We start from the raw sequence: 15,935 nt of genomic DNA on the forward strand, positions 1-15,935 counted from the left end.
CGGGCATGCGGGGCGCTTAGGGGGGACTTTGCGCCGGGGAAGGGAGAGTTTCCTTTCTCCTCCCCGAGGCTGGCGCTGACAGTCCGGGCGCTGCGGCTTCCCAGTTGGAGAGGGGAGCTTGTGCGGTAGGCAGGGACAATGGAGGAAAATGAAAGCCAGAAACTTGAGCCGCGCGTGGCTTGCTCGACAGACAGCAGACAGATGAAGGGTAAGTAAGAATCAGGCGAAGACGGAGTTAGGTTTAAACATGCCCCTCGTTGCTGCTTTTTCTAACTGGAGGCAGAATGCATGGGAAAAAAAGCATGTCTTTCTTGTGCTAATGGCTCTGCAGATTTCCCTAATAGTCTGTGAGTTTAACTTTCTCTTGAGAGAGATTTCTGTCTCACCTTTCAAGCACGGAGCGTGCTGTATTGCTGTCACAGTTTGCAGGACGCTGCCTGGTGCGGAGGGTGCTGCTCCCGCGAGGGGGGGAGAAATAATGTCACGTTCCCTTTAAATGCTCTGCGTGCTTCGCCTATGGCAGAGAAATAGCTCTTCTTTCACAAAAGTAGGTTTGAGCTCATCTTTTTCTCGGGGTGTCTTTTAGAAGAGGGAGATCCACGGCAGATTGTCACAGGGTTCGTTTACTTTGTGTGAAACCGGTTGGGTTTGTTTTGGAGCGAAGCCAAGGAAATATAAGCGTGGTTTTCACGGCGGGTCAGCTGTGGTGCATTTGTACAATTGCAGTTGCACTATACATTTTCTCTAAAAGCGAATGCAAACTATTTCCTGGTGAATTCTACGTGGGCTGTTCCACGTGGAGCACTACATTCGGGTAGCATGACAAATACCTAATCTAATCTAATCTATATCTGTTATAGTATTTGTGGAGCACCTGTGAACATTCCCAGTTCATGTGTATTGTATTCCTCATAGACACTTCAGAAAAAGTTGTAGTATTGTGCTTCTGTGAAGTAAATAGTGCACGGTCGAGTACATGTGGGCTTAAAAAAAAAATCACCTAAGTTTACGAGTATGTAACATCAGAAAATAGTGCATAGAGAACTTAGGAGAAAAAAATACTCTTTTTTCTTGGGGGTTCATTGGTTGCTTGATGCTCTTTTGAATCATTTGTTACGTTACAATACTGGGCAGTGCAAGGCACGTGCATCTGTGTCTGTATATGTTTATGTTTAGTGGGATGGAAATCTTCACTTAAAGGATGTGTCTGAATAGGAAAAAAAGAGCCTTCAGTAAACGTATTTCTTTTGTATGGGTTGCAGAGGTCTGACCAGACCCATCCTGATTCCCAGAAGTTTTGAATGCTGAAAGCTCATCACCAAATGTAGTAGTTTTGGCCCATATCCAAAATTTACATTTGAAAGTTCCTTGGAAAGAGAGCTAATTGTAAAGACAGTGGAGTAAATTAGAAAGATTCCAAATAATCTCAAATTTACTGCTAGCATAAATATAATGGAGGTGGGTTTGACTCATGCTCTTAAAATTGTATTCTTTTTTAAACTATAAGTATTGAACGTGGTTTGCTTCAAGGCTCAGTTTCATAGTATCAGTACGGGTCAGGTCCGTATTTGTTCCGTTCTGAAATTATTCTGAAAATGTTCTTCTCTCATGTCACCTGGGTTGCAAAACAGGACTATTAAAATCTTCACAACATTTAAAGTAATGCAGCAAAGTGACTTTCCTGACCTTTGTAGACTTCATGGAGGGTGTGACTTAGAAGAATTGCATACCAGGACGTGTTGAAGGACTTTTTTCTTTTTTTTTTTAATTTCCAGCTCACAGCAATTAATCCTTCATGATAATCTTCCTGATAATCCTAGGCGTACTGCTTCTACGCTGCAGACCTGGGCCTTTCCTGTAGTTATATCCACTGTAGTAATGGGTGATGTTAAGAAATCTTGAAATTTGTTTTCAGATCAGAGAAGCAACTCAAGTGTGAGGATTACTCAAGCCTTTGGATAACTAAAGCCCTCCCCTGTCAATCAGCAAGTCTTCCTTTTTGTTGCCCTCTAGACTTGTTACTTTATTGAACAGAAAGACCTTCAGCTTTTAGCTTCTGAATATGAGGGAGGGAGGCAAACTTATCTCACACCTCTCTGTTTTCCATTGGCTTCTCTTTACTCCTTTTCCAAGGAGGGTACTTGCATAATTTATCCTTTCGCTACTCTTAGCCCTCTTCTGGGAACCATCACATGATCCTTCACACATTTCAGAGTTATCTGTGAGGATTGATTTTCTAGGCCTATTATCTTCACTTGGAAGATATGGAAAGTTTGCCTACGCTGTTATTGAGCAACTCCAGGATCCAGAAAACCTCTCTCAGTTTCTCCTCCTTGTAGCACCATGGCCCACACAGCAGCTGTGGAGCTTATGTACCCCGAGGTACACGGGGGGCGTTTTACCGTCCCAGCTTTCAGCCTCACCATCAGAGTCATTTGTCCCTATCTAGGAAGTGGCCAAGGAAGATTTTTTTCAGCAATTACTATGGGAAAGACCCATATTCAAACATGACAGAGAGTTTGGTTTGCAAAGAAAGTCACGTGCTGCTGTGTGCTGTAATGCCGGGGGATCATGCTGAATGCCCAGGTCAGCTCACTGGCAAGACTAGCAATTAGTTTGCATAGTTTACATTCCTTTCTTTTCACTGGTATTTATACAGTATTTTCCAAATATATGAAAGAAAAATAAGAGGATTTGTTGATCTTTCTAATATGGTATAAGAAAAATATGTTATTTTTGATTCCTTCTCAAGGTTTCACCCAATAACAAATAGTAGTAAAACACTTTACTTGATATGTCTCTTTATGTTCCAAATAATTAGCTTTTTCTTAAACTATTGAAATGACTGAAGTGCAGAGTAGGGAAAAGCTTTGCATGAGAGAGGTTTAGGACCCAAAATACACACTCATGAGCTCTCGGTTGTGTTTGTCAGTGTAGGTTTACCTGCCTTCTTGAGGAAGTGCCTGCCACCAATTCAGTGATTGAAACTGCTGCTGTGGCCATACCTTAAGGGTTTATACCAAATTGCTGCACTCAGTCACCCATGCTCACACTGACTCCCTTGAGCTCCAAGGAAATCCCTTATTTATGTCTGCCGCCTTTGTTCCAACAGCCTCAGGGATATAACCCCCGGGCTCTGGGTGCAACAAATTATAGATGGTAAATTCCAGTCAGCCCCATCCCACCTCTTTTTCCTCCTGTGTAAAATCCATTGAAATGACTGTGCAGCTTTCAGAAACCATTTTGACTGAGTTTATCTGGAGTAGCCATGCTTACTTCTTGCAAGCAAAACTCTCCTTTTTGCCACTTTTCTCAAATAAGCTGAGTGTACCTGGTGGTTGATGCTCTGAATTTTCAGTAATCAGTGAGGCTGGATGTTTTTTGATTGAGTTGTGCTTGGAAGAGTTGAGTGTGTGTGTGTGTGTGTACGTACACACGAGGCTGCTGCTCTGAAGGTTTAATTAGGATTGTGCTTCTAAGAAGGTCTTTGAAGGTGCTGCGGAGATCAGAGATGGCATTTTGAATCTGTGTGAGAGTAAAACTTCCCTGTGAACCAAACCTGTTTCCGAAGTCGTGCCTGGATCTGTGCTCATCAAAGCACGGTGCCACCTGCGGTCTGGGCTCTTGTGTCCAGTTCTGCTTTCGGGATAGGTTTCCATGAATGCAAACGAGAGGGTGTTGTTGATATTTTGGAGTCTTTGAGCATTATAGGGAGCTTACAGAAACATGAGAAGTCTTTGAGGACCTTCCAGGGCCCAGTCCTGTTGTGAAACCCAAGGGAATTAGTTCCCCATGTGAATTGGTGGGACATCACAGCAGCAGTGGCTCCACCGATGGAGGATTTACTTTATTACCATGGCTTAATGTTACGTGGGACTTGGCAGGTAATTGACAGCGCACACCAGAAAGCTGAAAAATCCTCAGCATAAAATCCTGAGGCAAGTGGTAGGCAGGGTGTCAAACTGACTGACTGAACCATAAAAAGAAGCGAGTAGGTGCCTGTTTCCAAACAACAGTGCCGTATAAATGGCAGCACGCGGGGGAGACGGTCGCTGGGAGGATAAAGGGCTCCGAGGCGAAAAGTGTCAGATGGAGAGAAATAGAGATGTGTTAAAAACACGTAGGGGAAGGATCTTTCTGCTCCTGAGGAGGTGCTGTAAAGGGTTAACACTCACGGGACGTCTGAGGCTGCCCGGTAAAGATGGGGAAGGCCACATCAGACTTGGAGAGGCCTTTTCAATGCTTCTGGTTTTTGTTGGTTTCTTTCTTTGCTGACAAAGGAGTGAGGGATTTTTCAAAGGTATTAGGTAACAAGGCTCCAGACTACACTTTTTCATGCACCAGAGGGTTCATGTTACACAGTTACCTGAAGATAAGCCAGCACTTACATACCCTCCTGTCTGCCTATCTCTTTACAAACGTCGTCATGGTCTTATAGTAGATTTTAAAGTTGTAAAATTTATCTGAGGGTCTTTTTTTCTTTTTATATCACACAAAACTTGCTTTCATTCTGTTTTTTAAGAAATGGTTTATTGAAAAAATGATGTAGTATTTTCCAGCCTGCTGTCCTGAGACGTATAAAATCCAAGGGAGATCCATGAAATTTAAAACCAGACCACAGTCAGAAATCAGGGAAAAAACCCTCCAAAACCCTCTTATTATTTTATAGGTATTTCAGAGCATGTTGAAAACACACCGAAAAAAGATTAAGGATTTCAAATCTCCTTGTCAAAGGAATTTTATCAGGTGGTATCCTTAAGGATACTAGTTACGGGGCCATTAAGTGTGCTGGAGCCTATTGAAGAAACCTGTTTGTTCTTGTGGAAAGCATCCTGTAGATTTTAAAGGTCAAAGAATAAGGACCCTGTCAGATCTTCTGTTCAAGTCACATAGTGGTAAAGATGATACAAAAGGGACATCTACTTCAATGATGCTCACTTTTCTGTAAGGCTATACCGTGGTTGTGTGTTAAAAGTATGTAGGTACTGTGCATAGCTTATATAAATGATTATTTCCGGGCTGCTTCTTACAACATATATATGCCTAATGATGCAGAACATGCCATTGAACACTACTGCTACTTTTAAAAGAACCTAGCTTTTATATCGATTGTGTTCTTTTTCTTATTAATGTGAATGTTGGGATTAAGTTCTTATAATATTCTGGTTTGGGGGTTTTGTTTGTTTTTTTTTTCAGACCAGGCAAAAACCAGTTTGCATGTTACATCACTAGACGATGCAGAATGTCCCCGATCTAAAGAGCTCCTTTCGACCCCGAACAGTCACATTTCTTCTAATTCAAAGTCCACCCGCAACATCCCTCGAAGACATACAGTAGGTGGCCCTCGCAGTTCCAAAGAAATACTGGGAATGCAAACCTCGGAAATGGACAGGAAGAGAGAGGCTTTTCTTGAGCATCTGAAACAGAAATATCCCCACCATGCTACAGCAATAATGGGACACCAGGAGAGACTGAGAGATCAGGTATGAAACTCAAATTCGTATCCTGCTTTTTGTTAAACAGTCCTTATAACTTCTACAAAGTTGAATGTTACCACTTCACAAAGTTGAATGTAACAAAGCGTTAAACAGATTTTTTTTTGATATAGCCTAAGATTCAGTTGCTCCCTTGAAATTCAAAGAAAGAATAATAAAAATGAAACTATTCAATATTACCTTGGAATTGTTTGTTGAAACTGACATTTTTTAAAGAGCTTTTCATTTTTTTTAGAATATACATGGAGAAAGGGATGAAGGTGAGACTCTTGATGTTAGTATATGGGTCTCCATCTACTTTTCACAGCTGAAGGGAAAATACGGAACAGCTGTTAACTTCTGTTACACTTTCAGTATTGGCAGCACTGCCTGGGAGAAAAGAAAATATCCGTAGAGCGTGTCTGTATGCTTTAGCTGGCTCCGTTACCCTTTCATTTGCTTTCTTTTCTGTTTTTGAGTCTTTTAATACAAACAGAATGGACTTATCCACAGGTATCTGCCTCCTCCAAGCTGTTTTGACATCCACATTGGTCTGTCAGTAGCATACCTTAAGGTGGTTTGCTTTTTGCCTGCCTCCAATTGCTTTTCAGCACTGAAAAGTAGACGTAGGGTCAGAGGAGATGTGCCACACTGATGTGTTTCTCAGAGCAGGCGGGGGCCGCCATCACGCCAACCTTCTGCATTCAGGGAGTGCCGTGCAAGGATCTGTTCACAGCCTAACTCTGGGCTCTGGTTTTGGGTGTGATGTTAGAATTTAATCTGTTCAGCTTTACAATCTATGTTCTATTCCATAATTCATTTTTTTCAATCAAACAGCAGAATTTAGAGTTCAGGCTCAAAAATCTTGTTCCTGTTAGTCTCAGTTTAACAAATGATTGACAGCAAAACTTTTATAAAAGTTTTTTTTCTTAGTGTTTTATAGGTATTTCAGCACTAGCAGCAAATTAATTGTAACTAAGGAATAAAAACTGGTTGGCAAAATACTGTACTCTGCTATGGGACTTCTTACTGAATTCCCAGCATCTTTTGAAGCCTTCCAAACCTTTGGAGATCTGACCGTTGTTACAGCTTTGGAAAGATTGTCGCTTGGTAACTCACCCCTACAACTTCTCTTTGACAGGGTCTCTGGAGATCCCAGGTGCTATCACTGCCTCAAAACACAACTGCTAGAATCCATATGTATCCAGCTAAAATTGCTGCAAGACTTTAGCTCTAATGAGGGTGATCTATTCCTTATTTTTAAAAAGGTTCCTTTGAAAGTCTTGATTTTTTTTTTTTCTTTTTTCTCCCCACTTATCTTTTCTATGAACTTTAGTGACTGTGTGGAATGTGCCGGGTGGTGGATAAAGATAGCATACAAATTAAATAAAGGGGGTGGAAGGGGGGTGAAGTCCAGAGATTAGATCTTTTGGAGTCATGTAAATATTTAGTTCCAGTGTTGCAGACACTGCAAACCCAGCTTGAACAGCCTACAGCATTACACCCTACACATTTTGTAATTTGAGCCTTTTCTGAAGGCAATAAATTACAGAAGGAATGCAGTAACTGTTCCTGCTATTTGTTTAAAATGTGTCATCCTTGCTAATTTATTGAGGGTAAAATTCATGCGAATGTCTCCTGCTTCTATTTTTTGATGATTAGACATATGTATTGTACGTACTGAGTGTGAATTTTAAAACAAAATAACTTTAAAATTGCTCTTAGAGCATCGAACTATCTTTCTTGGGAATGGGAAAGACTGAAGAATCCATCCATTCAGCATAACTTAAAAAAAAAAAAAAGATAAACTGAACAGAAGCCACATTAAAAACATGCAGAAATAAGTTATTCCAGCTGATTGTAAGAAATTTGCTTAGTTGAAATGTATCAACAGTCTGGCTCATCAGATGCAGTAACAGATTATTACGGTCATGGCATTACAGTTCAGAGGGGTTTTTTCTTACCAGTTGTGTCAATGCATGCACACACATGTATCTGTGTATTTTGTGTGTGTGTGTTTGTATGTGTGTATATATATGTATCTGTGCATGCGTATATACATACATAGGTATGTGTATATATATGTGTAGGTATATGTGTATATATTTATATGCATATGTAGAACGCAAGCTTACTTAGCTGCTCCATGAATAAGACCATAGTATAATTTTGCTTCAGAGGGTGTATGTGTGTGTATAGCACATATACTTCCTTTTTTTTCCCTCGTATAGGTATATGTCTAGCAGTAGTGTAGAAGACAACCTACGTACACATGTAGTAGGTATCTGTATGTAACATCTATACATCACATACAAGATCTGTAAGATGTATGGGAAGGCATGAATTACAATGTTAGGATTTATTTTCTAGGTTCCTTTCCTTCCTTCTTACTTCTCCAGCTGCTCCAATATCTGGAAAGTGGCAACATTATCCATGGTGGGAATTTCCCCACTGTGGGAGATCTATCACGGATAGTAGCCAATGCGACATCATTTTCTAATCTTTATGTCAAATGGTGCACCTGGAACATAAAACATCCCGATACTTACGGTCGGGAGATAGTCTCTTGGATATCATATCGTTTGTCTTCCAGGTTGCTCTAAATACTGCCAAGTCCATAACCAAAAAAACGGGCCAGAAAATCAAGACTGGCAATTGTCTCTTTTTTTGTGGACTTTCTTCTTTTGTCTGTTTTAACCATCAGTATCTGAGTATGGCAAACTGGCCCCTGGTTTGCAGCAAATAAACATCAGGAAAAAATGTTTGGTGTTGTCAGAACATACTGTATCACCTCCACCAGTAAGGTCAGCTCTGAATGTTGTCCATATCTTCCACTACGTATTAATGGTTTCCTCCAGGCTTCGTTTATTCAGATAAATCCCTCCCTGGATGTGCCTCCTGAGGACCCGTGTCTACTCTTGATAACCTGCCACAAATCAGAAGTACAATCATGGCCAGGTAAAATGCCAGCGGGGATTACTGATGGTTAACTAATGTGGTGACCTGAAACCTCCCAGCTGTGCACACAGATCATCCCTCCTCCACCTCGCAGGTTTGTTACCCTGTTTGTGATATCTTATTCTGGAAAGGAAAGCTCACAGAGACAGGGGCCGTCTTTATTTGCACAAGGGCCTTGGGATACTGCCGCAAGGCAAATAGCCTGCAGCTAAGCTGGTCTGCGTGGTAAACTGGGGCATGAGTTTGCAGCAGCCGTGGGTTGCAGGCGTGCCATGCCTTGTGCACCCTAAAATGCCCCCAGGGGAACGCAGCACCCCACAGCTGCAACCCTGCAACCCATAGCCCAGCGGCTCGCCCTCACATTGCAGGTTTTCCCCCTTGCAAGACAACCCTGCCGCCGGGCACCAGAGCTCCTTCCACCTGGAAGACTGGAAAGCCGAGGAACAAAATCTTTTTTTATAGGTAGTGCAAGCTTCTGCAAGAGTTTTGGATACCTTGTCTCTGCCAAGGCTGTCTCGTCTGTGTTAATGAAAGCAAGGCACTAACGTAATCCCCAGGAAGGTTAGAAAGAAAAAAGAGAAAGGAAGGAGGAAAACAGTCTCGGTCTTCTGAAGTTTGAGATGGTGTGAATCATCTGCTGCTGAGCTCATGGCAGGACGTGGTCACTGCTTAGGTGGGGTTGTCTCCGGTCAGCAGCGAAGGAGAAAGCAGGAACAAGTATAAAAGCTGGGCCAGTGGCTGAGAGAATGAAAAAGAGCTTGCAATTAAGAGGTTAAAATGCTAACCTGGCCATGGGAGGGGGTTAATCCCTGCCATGAACCTGTTTTACAAGTCACCTTGCTAAAAAAAAAAACCTTTCTGAGGGGCAGAGAACAAAAATGAGTGTGCAGAGTTTTTCAGAGCTGGAGCTTTTGAGCGTGCCTTTAGAAAATGAGCTGGAAGATGTTTGCCATGCCTTTCTTTTGGTGTTGTTTGACTAGGAAATACACTGGGAGATGTGGAAGGGTCAGCAACAACTCTAGCGTTTCAGCCAGTGCTCTGTGAAGAACAAATTTATTGGCAAACGAAATTAGATTTCCATTAATTTAAAAAATAAAAACCTTCCGGTGCCTGTGCAAGGCTGAGTGCTTAGAAAATGGCGGTTGTGGTTTTTTTTGTTATGTTCAGTTAGGTCTGAACGTGACAGGTAACTCTGGCATCTGGGCAGGTGTGGTTAAAGTTACCATGGAGATCCATGATGTCATGCTTGATAGAGCATGTCAAGACAGCTAATCTAACATGTAGATGTTCAAAAAGTCCCATAGGCCAGAACTAAGCTTTATGCAAATAACAAAGTTATGCTGCAAAAGGGCGAAAGAAAATACAGCTAAGATATGGCGTGCGTTTTACCTGGCAGCTTGAAAGGATTATTACAGGCTTCATCATAAATTAAAACTTTTGGAACTAAAGGAAGAGGATTTCAGACCATCTCTGGCCTCACCTGTGGAATCTCACATTTCGGTAAATAAGCCTCTTTCTTTCTCTGCCCTCACTGTAAAAAAACGTTTTTGAAATCATGGAGTTTGCTTCACCACGTTGTTCCTCCTGGCAGCAGGGCTGAGTCAATAAAGCAAGTTTTCTGGCATGGCATGCTCCCTTTTCTCTTTCGAAAATGAGTTCTTTATTGAATGAACTGAGAATTCGGAATTATTTGAAAGGCATTGTAATGTATTATGTTGATTATATGAATCATGCTGCAAAAATGTCCTAGGTAGTGTTTTGGAGGAGAAACTAAGAATGGAGACACTTTATTTATTTCTAGATTATTGCCAGATGTCTCTCCTTTAACTGTTAAAATAGAACCCTAAAATTACAACAGCATTTATTCCAGCATTTGATGTCTGCAAAAATACTGAGGCTTTTTTTTTAATGGATCATAGTATCAGTTGGTTAAACAGACTTGGAGTATATGCTTTGATATCACAGGGTAATGCTGGGGCATTTCTTAATAGCTTTTTTTTGTGGGTAACAGTACATTAGTAAAGGGTAAACGTATTTGGAGGTAAAAGTCCAGCAACAGAAATGCTATTGGGACTTTTGGGTTTTAGGTATAAACAAACCGGGATATTTTCAGTCCCTCTGGAGAGAGAGTAAAATCCCTGGGTTCTTAGCTGGAACCACTTTTGTGCTGATACCAATCACAACAGATCAAGTAAACATCAGTACTTAGGGGATAGCCCCCCCGCTGGCACTGCTGTGATATGATAACGGGAAGCAGGTTTGGGGCTACAAAGTTTAGTTCTTTCAAATCGCTCAGTTTGAAAAGGGTTAGATCTAGGTGGGAGAGGGTGGGGGCTTGCGGTAGTTAATGTCCAAGCTTAAAAATGTGAAAAGAGAAAAATCTTAGGTTCTGCCTGAAGACACCTGAGAAATGCAAACTTGAGAGAAACTTCAGTTCAATGTAAATCCTCAGTAGGATTTAGGGAATAAGAGGGCTGCAGAATCTGGTAAGGACATTATCTAATTCCAGGTGAAAAAACAGGGTCTAAAGGATTTCTGACGTTCTGCATTGCTTGATCAGGCAAGGTTAAATAAACTTTTTTCTGAACACGTATTGATTATTAAAGTGAACGGATTTGAAAGGAGTACCAAGCGAAGAAATCACTGATTTTTTTTTTTGTCACAGCTCTTTTGCTTTTACACTCCTAGTTATATCTTGAAATTAAGCCAGTAATGGGAATAGTATAGAATTAGTTTCAATTTAACCTTTCTCCCAAAGTCTGAGTGTTAATTATTTAGCACTAGAATATGTACAAATGACAATGTGTCAAATGAACTAGCACATTTTGCATTCATTACACTGTTGCTGGTTGATGCCATGGAATCAGGTAGGGAGAAATTGATTTAATGTTAATATTGTGTGAATACTTTTCTGGTCTGTACCAGTTTAAAACCAGAGTTAAAAAATTAAATTTGATTTTAAAATGTACACAGTGTCTGTGAAGAATGTGATTTTAATCTGGATATATGTTGCTGCAGATTTTTCTAGTTGAGAAAATCCATTTTGTTGAATTACTGCTTGGTTCACATACTGCTGTATATAATGTGTCATCAAAAAGTGCCTATTTTTATCTGAGAGGGCAGTGTCATACTGCTAGAACTTGCTGTTGTGTCAGCATAGGCTGTAGGTATTTGTTCAGGAAAAGAAGTTTCAGAAGTTGTTTCAGGAGATTTCTGTGAGTTGCTGCCTCCTCTCCGCGGATGGGTACTACCTCCCTGCCCAAATGAGACTGCGATTCCCCCTCCTCCCTGGATAGTCTTTGTAAGCCCAACAGAGCACATTGCATGTTCGGGAAGGGGGGACCCTCCGCAGCGTTCACACGTGTCCCCTGTCTCATGTACCATCTGCTGCAACAATTTATTGCTTTCCAGTGCTGCTGTGTGTTAAGGGCAACTGCTCTTATTTTGCATTGTTAAAAGCACCTAAGTAAAGCTATGAAACTGAACATATGAAACATGATTACAAGCTTAAATCTCTGCTGGAATCCGAGCCCTTAGCTTTTGTTTATGGAAGGACATGAGATGACATGTCCATTTGTTTTGAGTTGAAACATGCTCTTTAGCCCCCAGATAATGCTGTGATTGTGAGATATTTATAAATAGCTTGGTAGATAAATGAACAAAGAGCTAGTTCATTAGCAAAGTAAAGTGGATTTACTTTGTATTGTCTATAAGTGAAAATGTTGAGGAAGAAGAATATTCCTAGTAGAATGTCTCAGTGGAAAGTCTTTCAATTTTACTCTTTACTTTAAAAAAAATAAGGCAACATATTAAGGTACATACTAAACTACTAGCCCTAAGGTATCTCTGGAAGTAAGTTGGAGTTTAACTGGAGTGATAATACTTGCTTTGATAAACATAAGTTTCTTCATTTATATCTATCAGTTACAAGTAATAAAAAAAAGCTGTTCTTTTGAAAAAGCAAACAAAACAAAGCTGCAAAAAGGCTTATAAAGCAATTCCTTTTCTTTTCCTTTCCCTCCCCCCATGCAAACCACACACCAGTGCAGTTACTTTGCCCCAACAGGATTAGTAACTTTTCTTCTGTGGCAACGCCTCTGCATTTTAAATAGCATGTATTGTTTGTAACTCAGAAGTCCCAGGTAGTTGTTATATCCTTACCTTTGTTCATGTGAGTTTTGTACGTGTATTTTTTTAACCTAATTTTATGACAAAGAAAAGTATTTTTAGAATACTTTGTATTCAGCTGACTGACTAAATGCCCACAGTAATCTTGTTTCAGAACTTACGGTTCGATCCAATAAAGAATCTAGGACTTTGGTAGCCCTTAAAGGAGAGTTCGGGCAGCTGCATTCAAGAGAGTTGCCCATGGAAACCTCTTCCAGTTTCTGTAGACACCTGAGATTCCTTAGTTTTCAGAAACTTAAGCTTTTCTGGCCAAAAATATCCCGAGGCATTTACAGATGTGGTTTTGCGCATACTCAGTTTAGTCCTGGTGTTTTTTGGGTTGCCTCTGTAGATGACTACCAAAAACTGCCCGGAAGCAGTCAGCAGGGCCTCGTTTGGTGGATGGGTTCAGTACAGGACTAAATCCTTCAGCGGTGGTGGAGGGGGGAGCGCGCGTCCTGCGCAGTGGCCTGGCAGTGACCACCCCTGCGGCAGAGGCACCTCCTGCCTCCTCTGAACCGTGTGCCTGATGCCCTCCTTCCTCTGGGGACGCTTGGTGGCGTTTGGGATAGGCAAACCCAAAAGGGTTTATTTCTGAATATTTGCTGTGTCTCAAGATCATTTCCCTGCAAATGGTTGTGAATGTGCTTTGGTTATTCTCTTTTCAGCTGAATAGTCCTGTTAGCTTCCCACTGGGAACATTTTTGTGCTCTTTGCACATTGTCACTTGGGAGATGAGCATGTATTTATGTCAGTCATGAGCAAAGTAAATGCACCTCTGGACCACTGCTGCTGCAGTACAGCATTTTTCAGTTGATTTTCTAACAAAGGCAGATTACACCAAAGTCACCTGATTAACTGGCTTGGTTTAAGCATAATCCCTGGGATTTAAATCTCCTTTCTGGGCTCAAATAAGAGAATAAGAGTAAATAAGGCAAGCAAATCTCTTATAAACATATATTCCAATTTCCTTTCTCTTCAAATGAGTTGAGTACACCAGGAGAAACAGTGCTATTGTTAAAATCGCAGCCAACACCAGTGACTGACAGAAGGCACCGAGATGTGTGTTTTCAACGTTCACCCAATCATGGTAATTGTGCAGTTCAGTAAATTCAGAATCTGATGGTATTAAGTTTTGCATCTTGACACATCAAGCCAATGCAGGGGCTTTTGGTTGGATGAGATTGTTTTGAAGGTTCTTTTTTGTTTTTTGTGGAGTTTTTTGGTCATGAATTAGTACCTTTTGTACTGCTGCATTTTGTGTGGTCTCTTGTGTTGTGGATTGTAGTGATTCTATTCATTCACTAGGAGATTGCTGCCTTAGTAAACACTGAGCATTGACATTTGTTTAAGTTCAGGAAAGGTTTTCACTGGCTGATTAATACACCGCCATAGGTGCACTTCACTTAAAAAAAAAAAAATTTTAACCTAAAAATCCAAATTAGTTGTTAAAGAAAGGAATAGAGAAGCTGTTCTCGTAGGTTATGTCTGAAATCCAGAAAGACCAATAATACATTTTTCACCATGGTTTCTGCCATGGGTTCTTAAGGAGGGTCTAACAACCGCTCAGGAGGTGGATCTTGGATAATCGGCCTTGCGCACCGTGTGTGTTCCGATCTTTAGTAGTTACAGATCATTTTGCCTCACATCTTGAGATTTATTTTATCTTCCAAAATTATGTTCTTGTTAGTTGTAAGACTGGATCTTCTTGATACCTGCATGAATGTCCAGTTCTGTTTTGGATTGCTAAATTCTTGACTATGTTAATGTCTCATGACTGTAAATTCCAGAGCTCAACTAAGTTTTAAGAGTATCTCAGCCTTTAAGGGGTTTACATTTCTTAGATACACATTTAATAGACTGTCTCCATGTTCTTGCATTGATCTAATTCAAAATAGAAAAACTAATTGTAATTCAATTTCAATTGAACTTAAATACTTTTTCAGTCTGGAGGGAGACGTCTTGTCTTCCAAGGAAGGAGGAAGGCAGCAAGAGGAAGAAGTAAACAGTGACAAACCAAAGAGTTAAAACATTTTTTGTATTTGAAAGAAGTTGAGTCTGATTTTAGATTTTACATAATATATTCATTTCCAGATACACTTACTGCCAGATGAATAAGCAGAGGCTTTTCCAATTTGCACCTATTTTGTGGGTATGTGGGTGTCTAAAGTCTGGAAACAGACCTGGCTGTCAGTGTCTATGTATGAGCTTTGGGCTTTCTTCTACTGTGCTTTGAAAGCATAATTTTAGCTGCATTTATTAATTTGTAGCCCTATTTTTAGTAATGCAAAATACCATACATCAGACTGTTGTAATTAGTAATGAATTACTCACAGGAGGAATAAATATTTGAGTTTGATTAGAATAAGTAAGAAGAAATGTCACTTATTTCCCATTGGCTGAATAAATAAATAACTGAACGACATTGGTTGGTTGATTTAAATAACAGTAAATATTGTTTGGAAGGAAGAAGAATTATTTAGCATAATGTAAAAAATTAATTTAAAAAGATACATTTAATATAAACACTTCCATTAAAAATGTGTACCTGAAAAGCTAGGACATTCATAAAATTTCCTATAGATCTTAAAAAACTCCTTTATTTCCTTTTTGTTTTTTTACAGAGAAATGATAATTTCAGTAAATTCTTGATCTAGGTTATATTTTTTCCTAAAAGTCTTCAAAAAAACCCACCAACACTCCAAAACCTCACAGATGTTGTGTGCTAATTTCACTCTTTTATTATGCATATCATGCATTCTTTATTTTCAAAAAAGCTATTTCATATTAAAATTGCTTAATAGCTTTGCATTATAAAGACAACATGTCAACATCCACTACCAGGGATATGGGAGAACCTCAGTATTCCTCTGTTCTTAGACGGGAATCACCACAGTATTGCAGGTACCATGATTTGGCAGTAACTGCTGGCATTATTTTGTTTTTTTTTTTTTACTGAGGATCACTATTGTTTCAATTAGTTTTCAGCTGCTAATCCAAGCTGCCATCTTTTTGGCTAATGCTAAATCCAGCACTGGGGGTACAGGCAGGATGGTGCCTTCTGCCAGCCCCTGGCATGCTCCTGTGTGGGTGAGCGGGGCCAAGAAGGGTTTCTGCACTGTGCAGCCCGGGGACTCTCTCTGTTTCACCACAGGCGATTAGTATGGTGTCTGTCACTGGAAAATCTAAATGAAAACATGTGATAGAAAGAGCATCAAAAGCTTTCTGGAGATCAGTGGAGAACTTCTCCCTTCTGAACATCGCAAAAGGGTGGGGTGGGATGGAGCGAGGAAGCGCAGATCACAAAATGTTTTTCTTGGCCCTCATGGTGCTGGT

The 15,935-nt window shown here is 40.4% G+C and overlaps 1 protein-coding gene across 1 annotated transcript in view; it reads left to right on the forward strand.

Annotated features, from left to right (window-relative positions):
• The first annotated feature begins 107 nt into the window (after positions 1 to 107).
• The window catches only part of KIAA1217 (KIAA1217 ortholog), a 190,734-nt gene continuing 174,906 nt past the window's right edge, over positions 108 to 15,935 (forward strand). Inside the window, exons 1-2 of the mRNA XM_009330569.1 lie at positions 108 to 208; positions 5,197 to 5,483. Of these exons, the coding sequence (XP_009328844.1) occupies positions 139 to 208; positions 5,197 to 5,483 (357 nt within the window). The 5' untranslated portion in view covers positions 108 to 138. The remainder of the gene's footprint in view (positions 209 to 5,196; positions 5,484 to 15,935) is intronic.

Source organism: Pygoscelis adeliae, unplaced genomic scaffold (assembly GCF_000699105.1).
Source record: "Pygoscelis adeliae isolate BGI_AS28 unplaced genomic scaffold, ASM69910v1 Scaffold27, whole genome shotgun sequence".
Taxonomy (NCBI): Eukaryota; Metazoa; Chordata; class Aves; order Sphenisciformes; family Spheniscidae; genus Pygoscelis; species Pygoscelis adeliae.